The sequence below is a fragment of the Theropithecus gelada genome, chromosome 9 (genome assembly GCF_003255815.1).
Source record: "Theropithecus gelada isolate Dixy chromosome 9, Tgel_1.0, whole genome shotgun sequence".
In the NCBI taxonomy this organism is placed as follows: Eukaryota; Metazoa; Chordata; class Mammalia; order Primates; family Cercopithecidae; genus Theropithecus; species Theropithecus gelada.
In genome coordinates, this window is record NC_037677.1 from 46743459 (window position 1) to 46770682 (window position 27224).

General features: G+C 39.3%; 2 protein-coding genes across 2 annotated transcripts in view; both read right to left on the reverse strand.

The window, feature by feature from the left end:
* Positions 1 to 27224, reverse strand: part of LOC112631324 (anthrax toxin receptor-like) — a 724187-nt gene that overhangs the window by 464083 nt on the left and 232880 nt on the right.
* SHLD2 (shieldin complex subunit 2) overlaps positions 1 to 27224 on the reverse strand; it is an 87594-nt gene that overhangs the window by 20830 nt on the left and 39540 nt on the right. Inside the window, exons 3-4 of the mRNA XM_025396257.1 lie at positions 17325 to 18857; positions 11895 to 12002 (exon numbers count right to left, since the gene is read on the reverse strand). Coding sequence (XP_025252042.1) covers positions 11895 to 12002; positions 17325 to 18852 — 1636 coding nt within the window. The 5' untranslated portion in view covers positions 18853 to 18857. The remainder of the gene's footprint in view (positions 1 to 11894; positions 12003 to 17324; positions 18858 to 27224) is intronic.

Consider the following 27224-nt stretch of genomic DNA (forward strand, 5'->3'; position numbering starts at 1 on the left):
TGTGCCTTACTCTTTCCACAGCGAGGCCTCTTCCTCACCAGTTTCCAGCTGCAAAGTTGTCATCCTCTTCTCGCCCTACCCAATACCACATAGAATGGTGACCACTACAGACTCACAGTGCTGCTTCTTTCCCCGAGCTCAGAGAGCTTTTGAGCATCAGCCACATTGTGATATTTTTCAAGTGTTGGATTGGTTATTTAATTCTTCAGTTATTATATCTTTTAAATGTTTTTCTCTTTCCTAGCTCATATTTTTTTCTCATTTTTTATTAAGGTATAGTTTCTATACATTAAAATGCATATATTTTAAATGTACAGGCTGATGAGTTTTGCTGATTAAATTTCTCTGAAGGTAAAAGAAGTATGCTTGAGTACGTGATTGATTGCTGACCAAAAATAAGATATTGGCAATAAACACTTAAGTACTTTTTAGAAAGCAGAGTCTATAAACTGATTTGTGATTCTTCTTTCCTTCCTTTAGACAGTAAAAGGGATGTAACAGGTGAAACAAAACTGACCATGTTTTAATAAACTGGCTAATAGGTACTTAAGTTCATTTTGCTTTGTATTCTCTACTTTTGTATATGCTTGAAGGCTTTCATAATAAAAGTTTTTAAAAGTAAATGCAGATGCTCACACACACATAAAATTCAAACTAAAGTTACAAGGAAAAAATTAAAACCACATGGAATACTACCAGACTGAATTTTTCTTTCACAATATTTCCAGCAAATCTGGAATCAGAAGAGCTGTATTCAAATTCTGGTTTTGTCAATAATAAGCTCTGTGAACTTGTACATAACTTCTCTGGGCTTCATTTTTCATGAACAAGATAGAGCTTTTTGGGGAACAAAAAGATCTCTGACATCAAATTATGTATTTGTTCCTGATTCATAAAATTTACATGGAAATACCTGGTTATTTAGATTCCAAAAAAAGTCTACCTCATGGAAATACTGTGTTGATGTTTGACTTATATATTTAACAATATTCAAAATAAATTTATATTCTTGTCACATTATCAGAACTAGGTTTGTAAAACATATAACACCTCATTATGAAAACGAAAGAACAGAAGTCTTTTCAACTTTTACTTTAGATTCGGGTGTACATGTGCAGGTCTGTTTCCTGGGTATACTGTGTGATACTGAACTTTGGGGTACAAATGATCCTGTCACCCAGGTACTGAGCACAGTACCCAACATGTAGTTTTTCAACCCTCGCCCCTCTCTCTACAGTAGTCCCCAGTGTATATTGTTGCCACCTCTATGTCCATGAGTAGCCAATGTTTAGCTCCCACTTATAAGTGAGAATACGTTATTTGGTTTCCTGTTCCTCCCTCAATTCACTTAGGATAATTGCCTCCAACTGCATCTGTGTTGCTGCAAATATATATATATATATATATTTTATTTATATATATATATATTTTATATATAATATATATTTTTGAGACAAGGTGTCACTCTGTTGCCCAGGCTGGAATGCAGTGGCACAATCTCAGCTCACTGTAAACTCCACCTCCCAGGCTCAGGTGATCCTCCCACTTCAGCCTCCCAAATAGCTGGGACCACAGGTGTGCACCACCACATCTAGCTAATTTTTTTGTATTTTTTGTACAGACAGGGTTTTGCCACATTGCCCAGGCTGGTCTCAAACTCCTGGACTCAAGCAATCTGCCTGCCTCAGCCTGTCAACGTGTGGGAATTACAAGCATGAGCCACCGCGCCAGCCTGATTTCATTTCTTTTTATGGCCGTGTAGAATTCCATGGTGTGTATGTACCACATTTTCTTTATTCAGTCCTCCACTGATGGCCACCTAGATTGATTCCATGACTTTGCTATTGTGAATAGTGCTACAATGAACATTCAAGTGCTTATGTCTTTTTGGTAGAACAATTTGGTTTTTTTTGGATATATATCCAGTAATGGGATTGCTGAGTCAAATCACAATTCAGTTTTAACTTCTTTGAGAAAACCCCAACCTGTTTTCAACAGTGGCTGAACTAATTTACATTCCTACCAACAGTATATAGGCATTTCCTTTTCTACACAGCCTACCAACATCTGTTGTTTTTTGACTTTTTAATAATAGTTGTTCTGGGGCTGGGAGTGGTGGCTCACACATATAATTCCAGCACTTTGGGAGGCTAAGACAAGAGGCTCGCTTGAGCTCAAGAATTCAGGGCCAGCTTGGGCAACATGACAAAACCCGGTCTCTACAAAAAATACAAAAATTAGCCGGGCGTGGGGGCATACACCTGTAGTCCCAGCTACTCAGGAGGCTGAGGTAGAAGAATCTCTTGAGCCTAGGAGATTCAGGCTGCAGTGAGCCATGATCAGGCCACTGCACTCTAGCCTGGGTAACAGAGTGAGATCCTCTCTCTGAAAAATAAATTTTAAACAAGCATTATTAGATTCCACTTTTCAATTTTTGGTTTTGTTGCAATTGCTCGAGGGCTTCATCATAATTCTTTCCCAGAAGTCTTTTCCAAAAACACAATATATTGATCACAAATAGGAATGCTCTCATGAGTTGTAACCACTTGCAAAATCAAAACCAAATTGGTGAAATCAGTAACCAAATTGGTTTACTCTTTCAGAAGAAAACCAACTGCAATATTCTCAAAATGTCCACTGGTAGCTGTTTCCCTACATCAATACAAAACTTTAGAATATACTTTATTTAGCTACTAACCTGTAACAAATAAAGCACCATAAATTCCTGTGTATGTGTAAAAACAAAGATTTTGAAGTAACTTCTAAAGATTATCTAATTAGTTCAAGATTTTTCACATCATTCTACAAAAACCTGAAACTCTCTAGGGATTCATAGAATATTCTCCATCCAGAATTTCATCATAAGAGTTTTATGAAATTACTGAACTATTACTTGAATCTAGATCATCCTTAAAACCAGAGATATCTACATTCCCCAAATCTCTTGCAAAACATTTGCATACCATGTTATTTTCATTATTTCAAAACATTCCTTCCCCTTTTATTGTATCAACATATATAAGATATGCTGAATTTTACTTAGAAGCCATTTAGCTATCATACACACACACACACACACACATACACGCTTTCCAAGATGTAACACCTTCGAATATTCATAATAAAAGAAATCTCAAAATTAAAAAGTTACCTGACTTCAACCGGGCAAAACCACACCATCTTAGTTACTATAGGTTCATACTAAGTCCTGATAGATGACAGGGCAAATTATTCTTCCCTGCTTTTCTTCTTAAAATGCCCTGGTTGTTTCTGACCACTTACTCTTCTACATAAATATCACATAATCTTATCAAATTACATGAAAAGCTTATTGGTCTTGAACTCTTTGCCTCAAGAGATCCTCCTGCCTTGGCCTCCCAAAGTGCTGGCATTACAGGCATGAGCCACTGCGTCCTTGAAATCTTACGAGGATTTTTATTGAACATGCACTGAATTTACAAATCAACTTGAAAAGAACTGAAATCTTCACAATGTTAAATCTTCCAATCAATGAATAAGGTATACGTTTATTTCATTCTTCGTTAGTTTTTATTCATTTTAATTTTTTTCCTTTTTTAGATCTTGCACATACTTTGTTACATTTATTACTATTAGTATAAAATAACATTATTGTCAATGGCACCTTTGTTTGTTATTGTTAGTTGCTCTACTCTAGAAATGTGATTGACTTTTGCATGTTAATCTTACATCCAGCAACTTTGCGAAACTTTCCCATTATTTCTAATAATTTGTTTGTAGTTTTTAGAGTGAAAAGGTATGTAAACCATCTATAATAAAGGCAGTTTTATTTCTACCTTTCCAATCTTTACATATCTATTTTTCCATGTTTTATTGCACTGGTTAATAATTCTCATATGGTGTTGAAGAAAAATAGTAATAGTAGTATCCAAGTTATATTCCTGAATTTTAAAAGGAATGCTTCTATTATTTTTCCAATTAGGATGACAATTGTTCTGGGTTTTCTAAAGGCACTCTTTATGAAGTTACGGAAAATTTTATTCTATTCCTAATGAACAGGTGTTGACTTTTATCAAAAGCTTTCTTTGTACTTATTGAGATGATCATATATAGCTCTTTTAAAAACTCTGTTTTGAACTAATGTAAGACTCACAAAAAAGCTGCAAAAATAGTACAGAGTGCCCTTATATTCCTCACTATGTCGACTAATGTGGGCATCTCACATATTATAAATTACCTTAAACAGGAAACTAACATTAATTAAATATTATTAATTAAAATATAGATGTTATTTAAATTTTACCAATTCTCCTATTCATATCCTTTTTCTATGTAGGATTTCATCCAAGATCCCACCTCACATTTAGTTGTTACTTCTCTTTGGTCTTCTCTAATCTACAAGAGTTTCTCAATCTTTTCTTTTTCATTACCTTGACACTCATGAAGAATTCTGATCAATTATTTAGTAGAACATCCTTCCCTTTGGGTTTCTCCAGGGTTTTACAATTGGAATGAAGTTATGCATTTTTGGCAATTCCACAAAAAATATGGTGGGTCCTTCTCAATGGATAATATCAAAGAATTTATGATACCCATACATCTTATTACTGGTGATATTTACCCTGATCACTCAGTTACGTTGGTGTCTGAAGAGTTTCTTTCCTATAAATTTATTATTTTCCCTCTAGTAAGCTGGTATCTGGGGGAGATACTTTGAGGCTATGCAATGCTATCTCTCCTCAAAGTTTCACCTACTAATTTTAGCATCTATCAGTGGATCCGTGTCAGTGCTGTATTTATTATTGTGATCTCTGCCTGATCGTAGTTCTCTATTTTTGTGTTTTGTTTTTTTTTTTTTTCTTGAGACAGAGTCTCACTCTGTTGCCCGGGCTGAAGTGCGGTGGCATGATCACGACTCACTGTAGCCTCAACCTCCCAGGATCAATCAATCCTCCCACCTCAGCCTCCCGAATAGCTGGGACTATAGGAACACACCTCCAAACCTGGTTAATTTTTCTATTTTTTGTAGAGACGGGGTTTTGCCATGTTGCCCAGGCTGGTCTCGAACTCCTGGGCTCAAGCCACCCACCTGCCTCAGCCTCCCAAAGTGCTGGGATTATAGGCATGAACCACTGAGCATGGCCAGTAATTCTCTATGTTTTTTTCTTTTCTCTCAGATTTATTAATTGGAATTCCATTGGAAGGAAGAGCTCTCTCTTCCCCTCTAGTTAGTTATGAAATAAATATATATTTATATCAGTAAGGATTTGTAAATATTTTAGTCTATGGGTTCTAATCCAATACTATCATTATTTTCTTACTCAAATTGCTTCAGGGTTAGCCAGTAGGTGCTCCTTCAGGTTGGCTCTTGCATTATTTCAACATGTGTTGTCTGGCACCACTAGACTTCCAGGCTCATCCTGAATTTGCCCTGACCCAGTCCTGTAATCAACCACTTTTAGCAGAGCTGGTTCCTTTCATTAGAGAATAATGTTGGCCAGGCACAATGGCTTACACCTGTAATCCCAGCGTTTTGGGAGGCCAAGATGGGTGGACTGCTGAAGCCCAGGAGTTCAAGACCAGCCTGGCCAACATGGTGAAAGCCCATCTCTACTAAAAATTCAAAAATTATCTGGGTGTGGTGGCACGCACCTGTAGTCCTAGCTACTTGGGAGGCTGAGGCAGGAGAATTGCTCGAACCCAGGAGGCAGAGGTTGCAGTGAGTACAGATCACGCCACTGCACTCCAGCCTGGGTGACAGAACGAGAGTCCGTCTCAAAAAATAAATAAATAAATAAATAAATAAATAAATAAATAAATAAAAGAAAAGAAAATGTTTACAGACCAAGATCTGGGCACCAGGTATGCTCTTTATTACTGGGGAGTCACTGCATCTGTGCTGTGCTCGCTCAGTGGACAGAACTAGGAGATGTATATGTATGTGTACCCATATACCCATATACATGGGTATGCCTATATTTCTGTATCCATTTATCTATATTTAAAATCCTCAGTTTATAACAATACCTCTGGTTTGTTTTAACATTCCCTTATTTATAATTTCTTTCTCCAACAGTGAGAAATCCAGCTCTCCTTATCTACAATCTCTGTACTCATTTGTTCATTCTGGTATATACATAAGGTTACTGCTAAGCCACTTCCCTTTGAGAAACATATTTCTAACTAGATTGCAGCATTTATGTATAGTCCTTTCTGTCTTTAGCCTTATAGAATCCAGTCAATATACTCTTCAATATACTCTTTTCCACAGCTACTTAGGTTTGTTCTTTTCTTCCCCATCCCATTCTGTGTGTTTTATTCATTTCTAACAATATTAGGTTCATTTCTAACAATATTAGGTTCATTTGTTAGTGTCACTTCCTCCTGACCCCTGCTATCCTGTTCCCGTTCCCCACTTTCTTCCATCCCTCTCCTACCTGCCCCCTGTAGGTGACCAATCTCTTTAGTTTCTGGTTTATCCTTCCTGCATTTTCTTTCCACAAATAAACAGAGGTATTTTCTTATTCCTCCATTCCTTCTTACAGGAAGGAAGCATACTACATACACTTTTGGGGGGGTTTATGTTTTCACGTAACAGTATTTCCTGGGAATCACTCCATGTCAGTTCATAGAGATCTTTTTCATTCTTTTTGTACAGCTGCATAGTACACAGTGTTCCACTATGTGAATGTACGATAACTTAGTGAATCATTCTCCTATATATTTCGCAATTATAAACAATACTGCAATGAATAACCTTGTGATATGTGTTTTCATATTGTTGGAGGTATAGCTTCAGGGTAAATTCCCAGAAGTGGGATTGCTAGGTCGAAAGCTAAGTACGTATGTAATTTTGTTAGATATTGCCAAATATCACTTCAGAAGGGTTGTAGCAATTTGCATTCCTACCACCAATGTGTAAGAGGGCACGTTACCTCACAGTTTCACCAACAGAATGTGCTGTCTTTTTTTTTAATTTTGCCAATCTGATAGGTGAGAAATGTTATCTCCATGTAGTTTAATTTGAATTTCTCTAATAAGTTATATTTGATAGCCATTTTTATATCTTTTTTTGAAAATTGACTGTTCATCTCTTTTTCACATTTTCCCTTTTTCCAGGCTAGAGTGCAGTGGCATGAATACAGCTCACTGTAGCCTCGATCTCCTGGGCGCAAGCAATCCTCCTGCCTCAGCCTCCTATGTAGCTGGGACCATAGGCATGCGTGACCACACCTGGCTAATTTTTTTATCTTTTGTAGAGATAGGGTCTCACTATGTGGCCCAGGCTGGTCTCAAACTCCTGAGCTCAAGTGATTCTCCCACCTCAGCCTTCCAAATGCTATGATTATAGGTGTCAACGAGCACACCCAGCCTTTGTCACTCAAGGTTGAAAAGTTCTTTATATATTAGGGATATTAGCTTTTTGTTATATGTTGCAAATATTTTCTCCAAGTTTGTCAGTTGTCTTTTGACTTTGTTTATGGCGTTTTGGTTATGCAAAATTTATTTTTCTATAGTAAAATGTATCAGTCTTGTCTTCTACTGCCCCTGGATTCTGACTAATATTAAGAAAAAGCCTTTCCCTACACCAAGATTACAGAAGATTCATTCAGGTTTCCTTCTCATTGTGCATGATTTTATTTTTTACATTTAGATTATTAATCCATATGGTGTTTATTACTGTTTGTTGTGAGATATATGTCCAATTTTCCCTTTTTTCCAAATGGCTACCCAGTTGTCTCAGCACCATTTATTAAGGAGTTAGCCTTTCTCTCACTGATTTCAGATACTATCTTTGTCATATATTAAATTGCTGGGTCTAATTCCAATCTTCATATTCTTACTCTATTCCACTGGTCTATTTGTCTATTCATGCATCAGTACTTCACTGTTTTAATTACAGAGGCTTTATAGTATGTTTTAACATCTGGTAAAGCTAGTTTTCCTCCTCTGTAGTTTTCCTTTGTCAGTCTTTTCCTAGCTATTCTTGCGAGTCTGTTTTCCCATATGAGCTTTAGTATCGACTTTTATATGCCACAACATAGCTTGTTGATATTTTCATTGGAACTATACTGAATTTACATATTAACTTACGAAGAACTGACATCACTATGATGTTGAGTCATCCTATCCAAGAACAGGGAATTTCTTTCCATTTATTTATGTCTTCATTTCTTTCTGGAGTGTTTAAATTTTTTTCCTTATATAGGCTTTGCATATTTCTTGTTAACTATTTTTTATTTTATTTTAAACTATCTTCTTTATTACTATAGTAATGAGTTTTTCACTATCATTATGCCCTCTGTTTATTATTTGTATATATTAAGTCTAATTACTATTATTATTATTTTTTTGAGACAGGGCCTTGCTCTGTTGCCCAGGCTGGAGTACAGTGGTGCAATCACAGCTTACTGCAACCTCATCCCCCAGCCTGGCCTCCAGCAATCCTTTTACCTCAGCCTCCCAAATAGCTGGGACCACAGGTGTGTGCCACCACATTCAGCTTTTTTTTCTTTTCTTTTTTTTGTAGCCCAGGCTGGTCTTGAATTCCTGGGCTCGAGCTGCCCACCCACTTTCACCTCCCAAAGTGCTGGAATTATAGACATGAGCCACTGCACTCAGCCTAATAATATTTTTTATTTTTTTTTTTTTTTTGAGACGGAGTCTTGTTCTGTCGCCCAGGCTGGAGTGCAGTGGTGTGGTCTCAGCTCACTGCAAGCTCTGCCTCCCAGGTTCACGCCATTCTCCTACCTTACCCTCCTGAGTAGCTAGGACTACAGGCACCCGCCACTATGCCTGGCTAATTGTTTATATTTTTAGTAGAGACAGGGTTTCACCTGTGTAGCCAGGATGGTCTTGATCTCCTGACCTCATGATCCACCCACCTCGGCCTCCCAAAGTGCTAGGATTACAGGCATGAGCCACTGCGCCCGGCCTAATGATATTTTTTAACATTAATTTTGCATCCTGTTATATCACTGAATTCTCTTATTATTTAAATTTATTTTAACTTTGATCCCCTGGAGTTTTCAGGTATGTTATCAGGGCATTTGTAAATAGAGATAATTTCCATTCTTCTTTATCCATTCAGATGCCTCTTCTTTCTTTCTTAGAATCTCGCTCTGTCGCTCAGGCTGCAATTCAATATAGTGGTGCTCACTGCAACCTCCGCCTCCCAGGTTCAGGCAATTCTCATGCCTCAGCCTCCTGAGTAGCTGGGACCACAGGCATGCACCATCACACCTGGCTAATTTTTCATCTTTTTAGTACAAACAGGGTTTTGCTATGTTGGCCAGGCTGGTCTCGAACTCCTGGCCTCAAGTGATCTGACCACCTTGGCCTCCCAAAGTGCTGGGATTATAGGCATGAGCTGCCACACCAGGCCAGATGCCTCTTCTTGTCTAAGTGCATTGGCTGATAATTCTAGTACAAGATGAATAGTTGCAGAGATAGTGGACATCCTTATTTTTTTCCTGGTTTTAATGACAATGCCTCGAGTGCTTTTCTATTAAATAAGACACTGGCATTAGGACTAAGTATATCTATTTTATTGCTATAGTATTAATCATATTATAATTATAATGCTGTATTGATGCTATATTTATTTATTTAGGAAAAAAATTTTTTTGAGACAAGGTCTGACTCCAGTCACCCAGGCTGAAGTGCTGTGGTACAATCATGGCTCACTGCAGCCTTGACTTTCTTTCCCACTTAAGCCTCCCCAGTAGCTGGAACTATAGGTGTGCACCACTACACCTGGCTAATTTTTCTGTATTTTTGGTAGAGATGAGGTTTCACCATATCGTCCAGGCTGGTGTCGAGCTCCAGGACCCAACTAATCCTCCTGCCTCAGCCACCCAGAGTGCTGGGATTACAGGCATAAGCCACCGTGCCAGGCTGATACTATATTTATTGATACTGAAAGGGAAAGTATCCTAGTATATTACTAGTTAACACTATTATACAAATGTGGATTTCCTGTTGTTGATATTGTACTAAAGTTATATAAGATGTCACCACTGGGAGAAGCTAGATGAAGAGTTCATGGGACTTTATGTATTATTTTTGCAATTCCCTGTGATTCTATAATTTCACAGATAATATTTCAAATTTAAAAGTTTTTAAAAAAATATTATCTGTATGCTAATAACTCTAAAATTTGCCTCTTAATTTTAAACTTGTCTTCTGAGTCCTGAACTTTGTTTTTAGTTCTTATATAACATCTCCACTTGAATATCTCAAAGATACCTAAAACTTAACACGCCTTGAAACATAGCCCTTTTCCCCATAAACCAGTTCCCTCTCAGTCTTTCCCAATAAAGGCTACCTAGTTACTTAAACCTGTAATCAAGTAGCAGTAGATTGTCCCTCTTCCCTCATCCCCAGACCCCCATCATCAGAAAATCCTATTAACTCTATTTACAAATATATCTCAACTCTTTAGCTCCCATCATCTCTCAACTTCAGCTATTGTAATAACTTCCTAACCCTGATTCTACTCCATAATCAACCCTTCTTAACTAGAACCATGGCACTCCGTATCTTAGCCCTTTGTTAGTTTCCTTCACAGCACTCATTATCACCTGTAAATATTTTACTTATATGTCTGTTTCATTCATTTTTTTGGGCTGTCTTCCACATGAGAACGTAAGCTCCATGAGGACAGGCACCATTGTACCCCCAGTGTACAGTAAGCACAGTGCCTAAAACAATGTCAACACATAACAAATATATATTGGATAGATGAAGAACTCTATTTTAGCTGTCTATGAAATATGTCAGAGTTTATTTTCTGCTGATGGGCCACCCTAGTATATAATGAAACCTTGCCCATTTCAAACACAGTTCTTGTTATTGTTGCTCTTCCCTTCTACTTGCTCTTTAAGAATTCAAAAGTTGGAATTCCATGCTCTACCTTCCATATACATCCTATAACTTTCCTATTATTCCAGTTATCTTCTTGTATAATCAGTATATTTCCCTAGCTATATTCTTGTATGATATTTCAGAATTTTATCAAATATATTTTGCCAGCTTATTATTTCTCCCTCTAATATTACTATGTTACTACTACATTATGTGCAGGTTCAACATCTTATATTCATTTCCTCACTTAATCTTCATAACAACCCTATAAGGTATGTATGTATTCTTATATCCATTTCAAAGACAAGGAGACAGAGGTATAGTGAAGTGAAATAACTTGCCTAAAGACAGACTGGAAGTAAGAGGGCCAGGATTCAAATCCTGGTCTATCTGAGTACAGTGATCATAACCACAAGTTTGTACTGTTTCCCTTACTTTGCTTTCTTTCTTTTTTTTTAAATTGTATTACCTAGAGAAGGAGATAGCTGCTAGTTTCTTCATTAAACAGCTTCTTTTAAAGAAGAGAAAACTGGACGTTAAAGAAGGAAGATAGCTTTTCTTAGCAGTGGTAAGTAGGAGAATAAGGATTCAAACCACAGCTGTCTGAATATGAGACCAATACATTTTTATTACCCCAAGGATTCTTAATCAGAGGCTCAGAAGTTCCACAGAAGAACATCAGAGGTCCATGGAATGCTTTACAATTATAAGCAAAATTTTGTGCCTATCTACATAAGTCCAGTTTTCTGAAGAAATGATCTAAAGATTCTCAAAGAGGTCTTTGACTCCCTAAAAGGTGAAGAACCACCACTATACTGACTGCCTAAGAAAACAAAACATGAGACCCAATACTTCTTAAAATAAATGTGATTCACAATGCACAGTTCATTTCTTAAAATTCTATTTTCATTCTTACTAATGAAAAGAAACCAATACTCTCCAACTGTTTAGAAAACATTTTGTAAAAGAACCATTTTAACCCTAATCTTTCCTAGTATGTTTTTATACTTTAAACACTAATATATTATTTCATTTAAAATGTGCCTTACATTCTTCAGGCTGAATAGATGAATAACTCCCAAGATTTAATAACTGACTGCTAAATGTTGATTGTAGTACTGTCTCGCCAACCCATTGGTCCTCATGAATAACAACATCTAGAGAGAGAAAAAACATTCTGATTATGCCATAAATTCCTTTACAATGTGATTAACTTACCAATCACAGCAAAATATTACGCATGCCTCCCATATACTGGGAAACTAGAGATCAAATAGGTTAAATAACCTGCCTAAAGGCATGAAATGACAAAACAGCAAATCTGAAATCTCAATCTAGGTAAAGTAACAAAATTGCTTCTTTATATTCAAACGATATCAGTATGGAAGACCACTGCTCTATATTTAAAAAGTTTAACAGTTTTTGTTTACATAAGGCAAATGTTATCATGTATATTTCTGACAAGTTAAAAATAATTTTCTTAGGACCAGAAGGCGAAGTAGTGGTTCCAAAGCAGTAGTGCCTAGGAGAGTAATAATATTCGGTATGGACTGGTCCCTTCTACTATAAATATATCTGAATATAATATGAGGCATTCTTAACACACTTGATTATTTTTCCCTAAATACCACAATAATCATCTTCCATGGACGTTAAAAGTGAAAGACTTTGGAGGTAGGGAACATTTTCCAATTGGAAAGAGAGAGCTGTATATCTAAGACGGATAGAGTAGAATCATGTAGAACTAAACATATCAACAGGTAGAAACAATTGTAGGTAGAGCAAAACTTGTGAGCTGTAAAGAGAAAGAGGGGAAGGGAGCTATTTCTAAGGCAGGATCTAATCAGTATATAGTGTCAGAGATATAAACATATATTAACAATAGCGAAATAATTTAGAGATAATGGGAAAGAAAACCAAGGATGTATAAATTCCAACTGATTACTTACAGATTTAGATTCCAGACCCTTTCCTCAGCTTCTGAACCTTTTATCCACAACAAACTAATGAAAATTCCCACCTGGATATTCTATTGGCTCCCCAAACTCAGCAATGTCCAAACCTGCTTTTCCTTTCACAGTGCCCAACTCATTTGTTGACACTATGCTGCTAATCAAGTAAACCAAAATCCCCACCTACCCCTCTGCTGCTTAAATGTGCCCATGCCCTGCCACTACTACTGTTTTACATCACACATTCCTTTCCCTCCCAACAGGTGCTTGTCCCCCCGCAACCCATTTCTTACAATGCTAATGAGTCATTTATTAGAGCATTAATGAGTTCAGACGAGTGATACGTCAGAGCATTAAAGAGTTCAGGTGACTTACTGAAAAACAGTGGCTCCCCACTGCCTAGCCAGGAAGAGCTAGTACAGCATTCAAGACTTTTCATGATCCAACATTCAGGATGCATGTTCTTCAGAAAAAAGGAACAGATGAGAAATTTCAAGGAGAGCATTCTGAAAGCTAGGACTCTGAAGCCAATGTTGGATTAGTCACATGGTAATCACTAGCAGTGGATGGAGGGGATGGGTAGCCTGCCCTGGCCTCCTGGCTCCTTCCTGCCCTCTCACTGACATACCCCAGCTCCTAGTTCTTATTCTGTTTGTCCTTTAAACACTGTTGTTTCCCAGTGGTAAGTCCCCTGTCTTCATCTAATTCTAGTCAGTAGTCTCCCTTAGGTAATCCTTATTTTTGGCATCTCTTCATTCTATTGCTAGAAGTATAATAGCAAACTGTCTACTGTGTTGGTATTCAACAAGATCTGGAATACATCTGTTACTTAAAATTTTTCAGTTTGGGCCGGGTGTGGTGGCTCACACCTGTAATCCCAGAACTTTGGGAGGCTGAGGTGGGCGGATCACAAGGTCAGGAGTTTAAGACCAGCTCGGCCAACATGGTGAAACCCTGTCTCTACTAAAAATACAAAAATTAGTCAGGCGTGGTGGCGGGCTCCTGTAGTCCCACCTACTCGGGAGGCTGAGGTAGGAGAATCGCTTGAACCTGGGAGGCAGCGGTTGCACTGAGCCAAGATCACACCACTGCACTCCAGCCTGGGCGACAGAGCAAGACTCCATCTCAAAAAAAAAAAAAAAAGAATTTTTCTGTTTGGGGGTATACATCAATAGGTAGTATGAACTATTCAAGCTATCCAAGTAAGTTCACTGCCTCATTAGGACAACAGAAAAGTGTAGATTTTTTTTTTTCCGCAACGTTTCCATCTGTTCCACACAAAAGAAACTTATTCAGAAATCAGTGAACTAGATCGTCTTTTTCTTAAAAAGACAAAAAAAATCAGATTTTTTTAAAAAAGTTCATAGAAATCATTTAAATGTCTTATAATAGGAAAATGGTTAAGTAAATGGCATTAAAGCCACTAGAGAGAATGTACCTAGTTGTTAACAACTATAGAGATGTTAGGAAAAAATACAGAGATTGCAGATTGAGTTCACACCTATCTAGGAAAACGGAAAAGGTCCCCAAGAGGTCCCTGGTAACACTAATTGCCTCAGTAAAATGACCATGGTCCAGGGTTCAGCCTCTTTTACACTCTGGGAAACTTAATTTTGTTAACACTCCAAAACTAGATTTCGGCTCTGCAACATAAGCTTGTACTAAATCAATTAATGAAACAAATCAAAGAAAAAAAATTTTTTTTTTCATTTACAACGAGGGATTAATTGCCCAAAAAAACAGTATTTCAGCTTGTTCTCACGCTGTGGGCAGCTCTACAACTAGAAAGCCAAATCACAAGCAAAGAGGTATTCAGCAAGCACTGAATCAGAACAGAGGGAGTTAGGTGAATTGAATCTCCAATAATATGATCACATGTAAATAATAATAGCTAATACTGCCAGTGGGATGTGGCTATACTAAGCCTGTTCATTACAATCTTGTGTTTACCTCTTTATAAAAGATTGTACTTGACAATCCTACAGGAACACTAAGGTACACTAGCTAAGGTTCTCATTCCTCCTGTAAACTATTTGCTAGGACTATCAATATTGCTTTGAAGTTTTCTTTTTCTAAATACCTCCTCCGTATCACATTCTTTCTTTAGATATTTTATTAAGCTTAATCAACTTCTTCCTGCTCTAATACACCATGTGTCAATTTTGAATCAACAAAGAACATGTAACACAATATTAGATATGTTCGGTGAAAACATATTCTGGCCAGGCACGGTGGCTCACACCTGTAATCCTAGCACTTTGGGAGGCCAAGGTAGGCAAATCACCTGAGGACAGGAGTTTGAAACCAGCCTGGCCAACATGGTGAAACCCCGTCTCTACTAAAGATACAAAAATTAGCCAGGCGTGGTGGCGTGCACCTATAATCCCAGCTACTCGAGAGGCTGAAGCAGGAGAATCACCTGCACCCAGGAGGCAGAGGTTGCAGTGAGCCAAGATTGTGCCACTGTGCTCCAGCCTGGGCAACAGAGCAAGAGTCTGTCTCAAAAAATAAACAAAAAGAAATTAAATATTCTCTCTGGGTGCAGTGGCATGCGTACCTGTAGTCCTGGCCACTTGGGAGACTGAGGCAGGAGGCTCACTTGAGCCCAGGAGTTCAGAGTTGTAGCCGATTAGGTGTCTGCACTAAGCTTGCCATCAATATAGTGACCTCCTGGGAGTGGAGGACGACAGGTTCCCTAAGGAGGGGTGAACTGGTCCAGGTTGGAAACAAGGGAATGTTAAAAATACCATGGGCACGGTAGCTCACACCTGTAATCCTAGCACTTTGGGAGGCTGCGGCAGGAGGATCAATTGAGCCCAGGAGTTGGAGATCAGCCTGGGTAATGCAGTGAGACCCTGTCCCTATTAAACAAACAAACCAAAAAAAAATTACATAACGATTTAAAAATTCTCATGCTGATCAGTAATGGGATTGTGCCCATGAGTAGCCACTGCACTTGGCAACACAGCAAGACCCTGTCTCTTAAAAATAAATTAATTAAAAATAAATTAAAAATTAAAAAAACAAAATGTTCTTTATGGTTACAACTATACAGTAAGAGTATGAATTCTAGAGTCTAGGAGAAACCATAGCTTTGCCACTTCCTAGATGTATGACACTGGGCAACTTACTTTACTTCTCTGGGCTTCAGCTTCCTCAACTGAAAAATGGGGATAAAAATCAGTACCTTCCTCATATACTTGTTGTAATGAGATATGCATGTAAAGTCTAAAACAGGGTCTCACAAAGGAAGCTCCCAATAAATATGAGCTTCTATGTGGGACATATACTCACATGCACACACATTTTAAGGAGAACAGAGAAAATAACTGGAAGGTAACACTCTAGAACTCTACTGGTCGTTATATGAAGTTGGTATAACACCAGTTTTCTCCTTTCCATATTTCCAAGTGTAATTAACATAATTTTAATAATAAAGCAATAGAAATAGATAACTGTTCCCTCAGTGAGAACATAATGTGCACAGCATTATTAGACATTAGGTAAAGAAGCAGAGGCTGGGCGCGGTGGCTCACGCCTGTAATCCCAGGACTTTGGGAGGCCGCAGCGGGCAGATCACAAGGTCAGGAGATGGAGACCATCCTGGCTAACACGGTGAAACACCCTCTCTACTAAAAAAACACAAAACATTAACCAGGCGTGGTGGTGGGCACCTGTAGTCCCAGCTACTTGGGAGGCTGAGGCAGGAGAATGGCATGAACCTGGGAGGCGGAGCTTGCAGTGAGCCGAGATCGTGCCACTGCACTCCAGCCTGGGTGCCAGAGCGAGACTCTGACTAAAAAAAAAAAAAAAACAGAAGTGGAAAGTTCCAACTCTGTTGCTCGGGCTGGAGTGCAGTGGCCCAATTAAAGCTCACTGCAGCCTCAACCTCCTGGGCTCAAGCAATCCTCCCATGTCAGCCTCCTGAGTAGCTGGGACTACAGGCACACACAATTTAATTTATTTTATTTTATTTATTTTTTATTTTTTGTTGAGACGGAGTCTGGCTCTGTCATCCAGGCTGGAGTGCAGTGGCCGGATCTCAGCTCACTGCAAGCTCCGCCTCCCGGGCTTACGCCATTCTCCTGCCTCAGCCTCCCGAGTAGCTGGGACTACAGGGGCCCGCCACGTCGCCCGGCTAGTTTTTTGTATTTTTTTTAGTAGAGGCGGGGTCTCACTATGTTGCCAAGGCTGGTCTCAAATTCCTGGCTGCAAGCAATCTTCCTGCCTCAGCCTCCCAAAGTGCTGGGACTACAAGAGTGACCCACTGCACCTGACTAGGGAACGCTTATTAAAGGAGGCGATAAGTGGGTCAGAGCTCAGAAGGACGAACAGAGACCCAGAAGTGGCAATGGGCAGGAGAGTGGACAGTGGAAAGGAGAACAATGCAGATGCGATAAAGGGATCAATTATGCTGAGCTCAGAAGAGGCAAATGACTACAGAGTCTTCAAAGACTAAGTGGGAGAAATGCAAAAACAAAACTTAGCTTTATAAAATAAGCTACCACTATACCATAATGACCTCACCTGTGAGTAAAATTATATCTCCAAGAAACACTGTAAATGCCCAAAATGCTGCAGTCCTCCACAGAAAAACTTTCTTCTTAGTTTCTGATTGATCAATTACTGTAACTGTTGCTAAAGGCACTTTAGAGCCAGAATTTGGTCCGAATTTTATGTTTATTTCCTTCACATGGCATGGAGATAGCACCATGACTAAACAATTATACTTCTGGCTTTTAGAATCACAGTTTTTTATTAATGATGTTTTTTTAATACCCTTAAATTCAGACACATTCCTCTGATCCATTCCTATAGCAGAATCTCCTTCATTAGAAATCAACTTCATTTTCTTAGCTACTTGAAGGACTCTAGACAGAGCTTCAGACTGGCCCACCTTATCTTCAGAGGTGCAGCTTCTTTTAATAGCACTTTTGTGGAAGGTATTTAGCTGGGAACACAGTATTCCTGAGCTACACAACTCAATACATATCTCATTTGGTGGCAGTTCATCTTCAGAACTGAAAAGTTCTTGAGATCCTGTATTTTCTTCAAGACCTTTATCAGAGTTTATGTGAATGTGGCTATTTTCTGTTTTAGGACAAACAGGACTAAAAAGTTCAAGGGAATATGCTTGGTTTTGTCCACTTTCATATGCATCTGTAAAATCATCAAGCTGAATCAAATTCTCTTCAGGTATTCTTATCTCCCCGTAACTTGCCTTTGGTTCAGTCTCCATGTTTGCATTCTCTTTATTTATAGGACTCCGCCCTTTATCTTTCTTTTGAGCTAAAAAAGCAACCTGGCTGGAGGTAATTATACTGAGAAATTCAGTATCAGTTGATATTTTAAGGTCTGAGACCTTCCTAACTGCTGCTTCAGACCTTGGCTTATATACTGCGTTCGAGGAAAATAATCCCAAACACTGGTTTTGTATTTCATGATATTCTGTCGGCACACACGCTCTTTGTACCACTTCAGGCCCTATATTAATTTGTTCAGTACTACAAACCAAATCCAACATAGCTGCACACTTATGGCTTAACTGACACAAATTTGTGTTAAAGTTCTCACCACATATATCTGACTGATGTTTAGGCTGTTCATCTATAATTTTATTTTCACTGAGAAGCTTTTGATACTTTTCTTCTTCAGTTAAATGCGGAACTGCGCTTTTAAATCCACATATTTGCATATTAGAGCTAGTTACATCACTCAGTCTAGAGGAGTGAATCTTCTGGGATTCTATATTCTGTGTTTCAGAAACAGAATGTACAAAGTCATCTTTCACATGAACATGTCTATTCATACAGTTTGCTAAGAAATGACCACTAAGAAGATCTGGAGAACCAATAGATTCTGGGACTTCACAGTTTTCAAGATTGTTGTGCTGTTTTTCATCCTTCAGATATAAAGAATGTTGACTGCATAAAAGCTGAATTTTTTTCCAGGGGTCAGCAACGGACATTAAAGAAGCTGTTTCTTGCGATACTGTCATTTTCAGTGGAGCAACTGGAGCACCCCAAAAAATGTGGACTTGAGATCCTCCACTCATGATTTCTGATAAAAATGAAATATCCAAAATTAAAATATTGTCAGCATATTTTTGCATATGGATATTAACTTAATAATGTACCAAAAGAAAATATAATAACCGAGTCAAAAACATAATTAACATAGGTGATTTTTTGACATGCCATTTAATTATATAAAATTCATAAATACACAAGAAATTATGCAGGAGAAATCAAAATATTCACAAAAATTTTTCACTTAAAGACTCTCTTTAGGCTAGGTACAGTGGCTCATGCCTGTAATCCCAGCTCTTTGGGAGGCCGAGGTGGGTGGATCACAAGGTCAGGAGATCGAGACGATCCTGGCTAACAGCATGAAACCCTGTCTCTACTAAAAATACAAAAAATTAGCTGGGCGTGGTGGCTCATGCCTGTAGTCCCAGCCACTTGAAGGCTGAGGAAGAAGAATCGCTTGAACCCAGGAGGCAGAGGTTGCAGTGAGCTAAGATTGTGCCACTGCACTCTAGCCTGGGCAACAGAGCAAGACTCCATCTTGGAAAGAAAAAAAAAAGACTCTCTTTAAGGGAAATAAAGCTAAGTACACTCACATCAAACAGGTAAATAGATTTTTAGTATGTTTATTTCATTTGAGATGGAGTCTTCCTCTGTTGCCCAGGCTGGAGTGCAGTGTTGCCATCTAGGCTCACTGCAACCTCCGCCTCCTGGGTTCAACCAGTTCTCCTGCTTCAGTCTCCTGATTAGCTGGGATTACAGTCTGTGCCACCATGCCTGGCTAATTTTTGTACTTTTAGTAGATACGGGGTTTTACCATGTCGTCCAGGCTGGTCTCAAACTCCTGACCTCAAGTGATCCGCCCTCCTCCGCCTCTCAAAGTGCCGGGATTAGAGGTATGAGCCACCACGCCTGGCCTGTTTATTTCTTATGTTGTAAAAACTTGCCCCATTTAAATAACAAGTTAGTGAAGAATGGGAAAAGAGGCATTTGTTTAACTACATTACAGTCACCTTTAAATTACTCATTTTTGGGCAGAGCACAGTGGTTCACGCCTGTAATTGCAGCACTTTGGGAGGCCGAGGGGGTGGATCACTTGAGGTCAGAAGTTCAAGACCAGGCAGGCCAAGATGGTGAAACCCTATCTCTACTAAAAATACAAAAATTGGCCAGGTGTGATGGCCCATGCCTATAGCCTCAGCTACTTGGGAGTCTGAGGCAAGAGAATCACTTGAACCCAGGAGGAGGAGGTTGCAGTGAGCCAAGATCTTGCCACTGCACTCCAGCCTGCGTGACAAAGCGAGACTCCATCTAAAAAAAAAAAAATTATTCATTTTTGGCCAGCCATGGTGACTCACACCTGTAATCCCAGCACTTTGGGAGGCTGAGGAGGGAGGATCGCTTGAGACCAGGAGTTCGAGGCCAGCCTGGACAACATAATAAGACCCCTATCTCTACAAAAAAATTTAAAAACTAAAAAATTTCTTAAAATTAGCTGGACATAGTGGTGAAATGCCTATAGTCCCAGTTACTAGGGAGGCTGAGGTGGGAGGATTACTTGAGCCTGAGAGTCAGATATTGCAGTGAGCCATGATCACACCACTGCACTTCAGTCTGAGTGACAGAGTGAGATCCTCTCTTTAATTAATTAATTAATTAATTTAGAGACAGAGTTTTGTTCTTATTGCCCAGTCTGGAGTGCAATGAAGCGATCTCTGCTCACTGCAACCTCCCGCCTCCCAGGTTCAAGCGATTTTCCTATCTCAGCCTACCGAGTAGCTGGGATTATAGCCGCCCACCACCACGCCCAGTTAATTTTAGTTTTTTTAGTAGAGATGGGAGTGTCACCATTTTTGGCCAGGCTGGTCTTGAACTCCTGACCTCAAGTGATCCACCCGCCTCGGCCTCCCAAAGTGTTGGGATTACGGGCATGAGCCACTATGCCTGACGAGACCCTCTCTTTAAAAAAAAATGATTAAGAATCACTATTATTGCTGTAACTACATATTCCAACCTCATCTAATCCTCACAGAAAGAATAACCTTCATAAGGAATAACTGGTATATTAGCTGTTCTACTGCATGTCATTATTAGATATACCATTAGGGGCCCTAAATAGCACAGCAAAAGCCTTCAAGTTCAAAATACATTAATATATCAAACCCAAGTGGAAGGAGAAATATATTATCCTGAAATGTTGGTTGCGGCCAGGCGTGGTGGCTCACGTCTGTAATCCCAGCACTTTGGGAGGCTGAAGTGGGCGGATCACCTGAGGTCAGGAGTTCAAGACCAGCCTGGCTAACATGTGAAACCTCATCTCTACTAAAAATACAAAAATTACCAGGGTGTGATGGCACGAGCCTGTAGTCTCAGCTACTAGGGAGGCTGAGGCAGGAGAATCGCTTGAACCCGGGAGGCTGCAGTGAGCCAGGATCGTGCCACTACACTCCAGCACTCTAGCCTGGGTGACAGTGAGACTCTGCCTCAAAAAAAAAAAAAAAAAAAAAGTTGGTGGGAATAGATATATGCAAATCAAATACATAACATTACCATGATAATGAACTCTCCTCCATCAGATCTTTGGCTTTCTTCTCCAATGATTTCTTCCCTTTAGCTTCATCTTATTTTATTTTTATTTTATTTTATATTTTATTTTATTTTATTATTTTATTTTATATTTTTTGAGTCAGGGTCTCGCTCTGTCACCCAGGCTGGAGTGCAATGGTGCAATCATGGCTCACTGCAGCCTCAAGCTCCTGGGCTCAAGCTATCTATCATCCAGCCACAGCATCCCAAATAGCTGTGACTACTGGCACATACTGTCACGCTCAGCTACAAACTTTTAAAAATAAAACCAAAATCCCCCCCACAAACTTGTTTGTTGTTTCTTACATCTCATTTCTCCTTTAATCTTCTACCACTTCTCTCCAACCATTTTGCTATAGAAGTTTTCACGATGGAAACCAATGACCTAAAAACCAAATCCAAACGTCAGTTTTCAATACTTTTACTACCATTAGAAACTGTTTATCAATCCCTCTTGTCTGAAACATTCTGCTTTTTTGACTCTGTGAGACCACCATATTGGAATTCTTTTGTACTTAAGACAGATATGTATCGGATTATTCCTTCAATCACTCATGTAACAAACACACAACACTACGTGCTGGGCATTATGCTAGGCCCTAGGAATTCAAAACAATAATAGAGAGCTTTAAGGAGCTTAATTTCTGATAGGAAAAACAAACTGACAATTATAAAAAGTGATAGGAGGCCAGGAGCCTTGGCTCATACCTGTAATCTCAGGACTTTGGGAGGCTGAAGCAGGTGGATCACCTGAGGTCAGGAGTTCAAGACCAGCCTAGGCAATATGGTAAAACTCTATCTCTACTAAAAACACAAAAATTAGCCAGGTGTGGTAGCACATGCCTGTAATCCCAGCTACTCAGGAGGCTGAGGCACAAGAATCGCTTGAACCCAGGAGGTAGAAGTTGCAGTGAGCTGAGATCATACCACTGCACTCCAGCCTGGGTAACTCTGTCTCAAAAAATAAAAGAAACAAACAAAAAAGTGATAGGAGCTACTATAGGATTAAAAGGAAGGGACAGCATCTCTAGAAGAGAGAAGCCTGGGACAATTCAACCAATGTGGAACTGCCCATTATTTGCATTTTTCATAGGCTCTTAGGATTACAGTTAATCACAAAATTTTGGAACTGAATTTTATTAATGTTCAGAAAAAAGTCATATAATAAAGCCCCCGAGTCATTCCCCACCCCAAAATAGGGCCCAGGAAAGCTGCCCTCATTGCCTTACCCAAGGGACAGGCCCTATTATTGGTAATCTTCAAAATGGTTAAAAGGTGCATATGACGTTTACTGCTTCTGTGTCCTCACTTAATATTTTCTCCTGACTTTCATTTCCTATCTCTGATAAGACAATAATGAAGTCCAAATTGCTAAATAAGAAGTCACAGTGCTTCACCACTGCAGTTGTAAAACTCTCTCCTTAGTTTCTAGAACATTACTCTTTTCTAAGCAGTTCTTCTACCTCTCCAATTTTTCTCTCTTCCTCCTTGGGCCATCTCTTTCCATTCCACACACTTCTAGAGAATTTCATCCAATCCCATTCATATAACTACCATATATCCAACTGTGCTTTACAAATCTATACTGAGCCAATCTCTCTCCCAAACTTCAGACTTATATTTCTAGCATTACTATATTTGACAGGATCACAGTAGAATCAAAGGCAAGATTCAAAGCCCTACTTGCCTTCTAGGCAGGGGAAGATAGTAGAGCATAAAGGGGTGACACGAAGCAGTCCTGAGGGTTCACAGGATCTCCCAGGGCAAGGAATATCTGAGATGAATGCGAGTTCCATAAAGCACAAGGTTTTTTTTTTTTTTATTTGTTTTGTTTTGTTTTGTTTTTTGAGACGGAGTCTCGCTCTTGTTGCCCAGGCTGGAGTGTAATAACACAATCTCAGCTCACCACAACTTCTGCCTCCTGGGTTCAAGCGATTCTCCTGCCTCAGCCTCCCGAGTAGCTGAGATTATAGGTATGCACCACCATGCCCAGCTAATTTTGTATTTTTAGTAGAGATGGGGTTTCTCCATGTAAGTCAGGCTGGTCTCGAACTCCCAACCTCAGGTGATCCGCCTGCCTCAGCCTCCCAAAGTGCTGGGATTAGAGGCAAGAGCCACTGTGCCTGGCGGTACAAGGTTATTATATATAACTGTTATTTCAGTGTGCCTTTACTTATTTGTCTAAATCAGGGGTATCTAATCTTTTGGCTTCCCTGGGCCACAGTGGAGGAAGAAGAATTGTCTTGGGCCACATATAAAATACAGTTAACACTAATGACAGCTAATGAGCTAAAAAAAAAAAAAAAAAAAAAAAAAATCACAGGCTGGGCACAGTGGTTCACGCTTGTAATCCCAGCACTTTGGGAGGCCGAGGTAGGCAGATCACTCGAGGTCAGGAGTTTGAAATCAGCCTGGTCAACATGGTAAAATCCCATCTCTACTAAAAATACAAAAATTAGCTAGGAGTGGTAGCGCTCACCTGTAATCCCAGCTACTCCAGAGGCTAAGGCAGGAGAATCGCTTGAACCCAGGAGGTGGAGGTTGCAGTGAGCCAAGATTGGGCCACTGCACTCCAGCCTGGACAACAGAGCGAGACTCTGTCTCAAAAATATCTCAAAAAAACTCATAATGTTTTAAGAAAGTTTACAAACTCATGTTGGGTTGCATTTAAAGCTGTCCTGGACCGCATGCAGCCCCGCGGGCTGTGGGTTGAACAAGCTTGGTCTAAACAAATACCCTTGTAAGTGTGGAACTGTTACTCTACCTTCCCCATCCCCTCAAAAAAAAACTTGACTAGAAAGTGGCCCTATTAATTCAAAAAATAGTGAATTTTTTAAAAGTGTTTATACCAAAGGCTACTGCTACTAAATACTCCAATTTATAGGAGTTGTGAGTATGTGAGTAGGAGGATGAAGACTGGTAAGGACAGGGGAAAACAAAATATTTATGACAGCCAAATTATACAGACAGAAAAGTTATGGACAACTGATTAATTTCAATGATTCTAGGATATGTTTTAGGTGTACTCAGAGGGTTAAAGCTCATTAAGATATCAGAGGAAACTTGCAAGTACATATCCATTACTACAGTTAATAATTACACAATTTCTCAATCTGCAGAAGGCCGCTTCAGTCAGAAAGACCAATACAACCATAATCCTTTATCTTTAGAGTGGTCAGAGTCTGATGAATGGGTCAAAGATTTCTAAAACAGGAGGAACTGTATCAGCAGGTTTTGTCTTTGCAGAACACTGCAACTAAAAAAAATGCTTATTACAAAATGTGTATCATTAAGAGAGTGCTTTTTCCCTCTTATTACCAGGGAGGGAAAAAACTCCCCGCAGTAATGCCTTTTCATGTCTATTTTACCAAAAACACCAAGAAATCATAAAGTTGCTCAATAGCATCAAATGACAAAGAAGTCACATGGGATTGTAATTAAAAGCAAGGGATTTGGAAAAAGAGAGATGTGGGTCCAAATTCCTACTCTGCAACTTACTCAAACTTGAAATTATTGAAGTTAAGTGACAGCTACATGGGGTTCATTATACTATTCTTTGCTGGTGGTTAAAAAAAAAAAAATCATCCTTTTATTCTTTGACCTGATTGAACCAAATTCAATTTGCTATCGTAGTTCATTTGTCTTAACAACACAGTACTAATAACCCATGTACTGTGTATATTCATGCTGAACTCTTTTAAGAATTACTAAATGCTGGGAGGCCGAGGCGGGCAGATCATGAGGTCAGGAGATCGAGACCATCCTGGCTAACACGGTGAAACCCCGTCTCTACAAAAAAAAACACAAAAAATTAGACAGGCATGGTGGCAGGCACCTGTAGTCCCAGTTACTCGGAAGGCTGAGGCAGGAAAATGGTGTGAACCCAGGAGGCGGAACTTGCAGTAAGCCGAGATAGCACCACTGCACTCCAGCCTGGGCGACAGAGCGAGACTCTGTCTCAAAAAAATAAATAAATAAATACAAAAGAATTACTAAATGCTAGTATTTAAATTTACTATTTAAAATAATAGAAAATGTCCACATTTTATGCGACTTATGAAAGGCTATAAGATGATTTTTTTCCTCAGAAATAAAAGCAATTGAAGTTTAAAGCTATTGCTCATTTAGTATGTAAATAACCACTAAAGCCAACCTGTGAGCAGACAACTGACTTCTTGACTCTCTTTGTATAACCTTTCATTTCCTTTGCAATTGTCTTTGGCATTCAAGTGAGACATCTGTAATCACATTCTCATCAACACCTGAGATGCCTTAGGCCAGTGCAAGTGAGCCTCTCTTATTCTGGCTTGTAATACAACGGGATTGTATTACAATCCCGTTCACTCTTGTTTCGGGGGCATTTGCCTTCTCCCAATAAAGTCCAAGCACTCAAACAGAAAGTGAACTTTAGCTGGTTTTCTGGCCTTAGGAATACGGTGAGGCCAGGCGCAGTGGCTCACGCCTGTAATCCCAGCACTTTGGGAGGCCAAGGCGGGCGGATCACGAGGTCAGGAGTTCGAGACCATCCTGGCTTACATGGTGAAACTCCATCTCTACTAAAAACACAAAAAATGTGCCAGGCATGGTGGCACGGGCCTGTAGTCCCAGCTACTTAGGAGGCTGAGGCAGAAGAATCGCATGAACCCAGGAGGCGGAGTTTGCAGTGAGCCAAGATCGTGTCACTGTACTCCAGCCCGGGTGACAGAGCGAGACTCCGTCACCTAAAAAAAAAAAAGAATAAGGTGAACATGCCTTCTTATTTGTCCAGAACAGTCCTAGTTTAGGCATGCTTTTCTGGTGTCCTGTTTACTCAGTATCTCTTTTCCTTCTCAAAGGGTTGGAGATAGACTATATGGTATTCCTAGTTAAGAACCACATAAACTCATGAATAAATATTCTATTAATGAAGAATGTGCCTTCTAATACATTTTATCTAAAATATTATAACAGGACTAACAGGTAAAGGAAACATTGCTCAGTTTTCCTGTTAAAATATTTAAATAACAATGAAATACTAATTGAAATAAGGTTGAATTTTGTCTAAAAATTATAGGCATTTGAGACTCTCAAGACTGAGGAAAGACTCAAATGAGGTAAGACAGAGAATGCATGTTTGGCAACTAAGGGGGAAAAAAAGAGGGTCATGGCTTCCAGGTCTGTATAATGAAGCTATGAGACAATGGGGTAAGAGTTTTTTGGATCCAGCATTACTAGAGAATGTCTCAGCCCAGATATCTTTCGTCCAATGTCACGCCTAAGGTCGAAGAAGAAATCCTCAAATTCCTAAAATGTCACACTTCACCTCCCCACCCCCACCATGCAATATCAAAAGGCCAGAATTTGGCCTTGCACAGTGGCTCAAGCTTGTAATTACAGTACTTTACTTTGGGAGGCTGAGGCAGATGGGAGGCTTCAGCTCAGTAGTTCAAGACCAGCCTAGGCAACATGGTGAGACCACGTTGCTACAAAAAAATAAGAAAATAAAAAATTGCTTGGTAGGGTGGCACATGCCCATAGTCTCAGCTACTCAGGAGGTTGAAGTGAAAGGATCACCTGAGCCCGGGAGGTCAAGGCTACAGTGAGCCGTGATTGTGCCACTGCACTCCAGCCTAGATGACAGAGTGAGACACTGTCTCAAAAAAAAAAAAAGTAAAAATAAAAAGGACTGAACTTTAAAACAAGTAATCATGCCTGCCAACCCCTGTGCTGGCTTTCATCTCCACCCACCTCCCACAAAAGATGAAAAACAAAACAAACACAATCAGGGAAAATTAAAAAAAAAAAAAAAAAAAAAAAAAAAAAAAAACTTGCCATT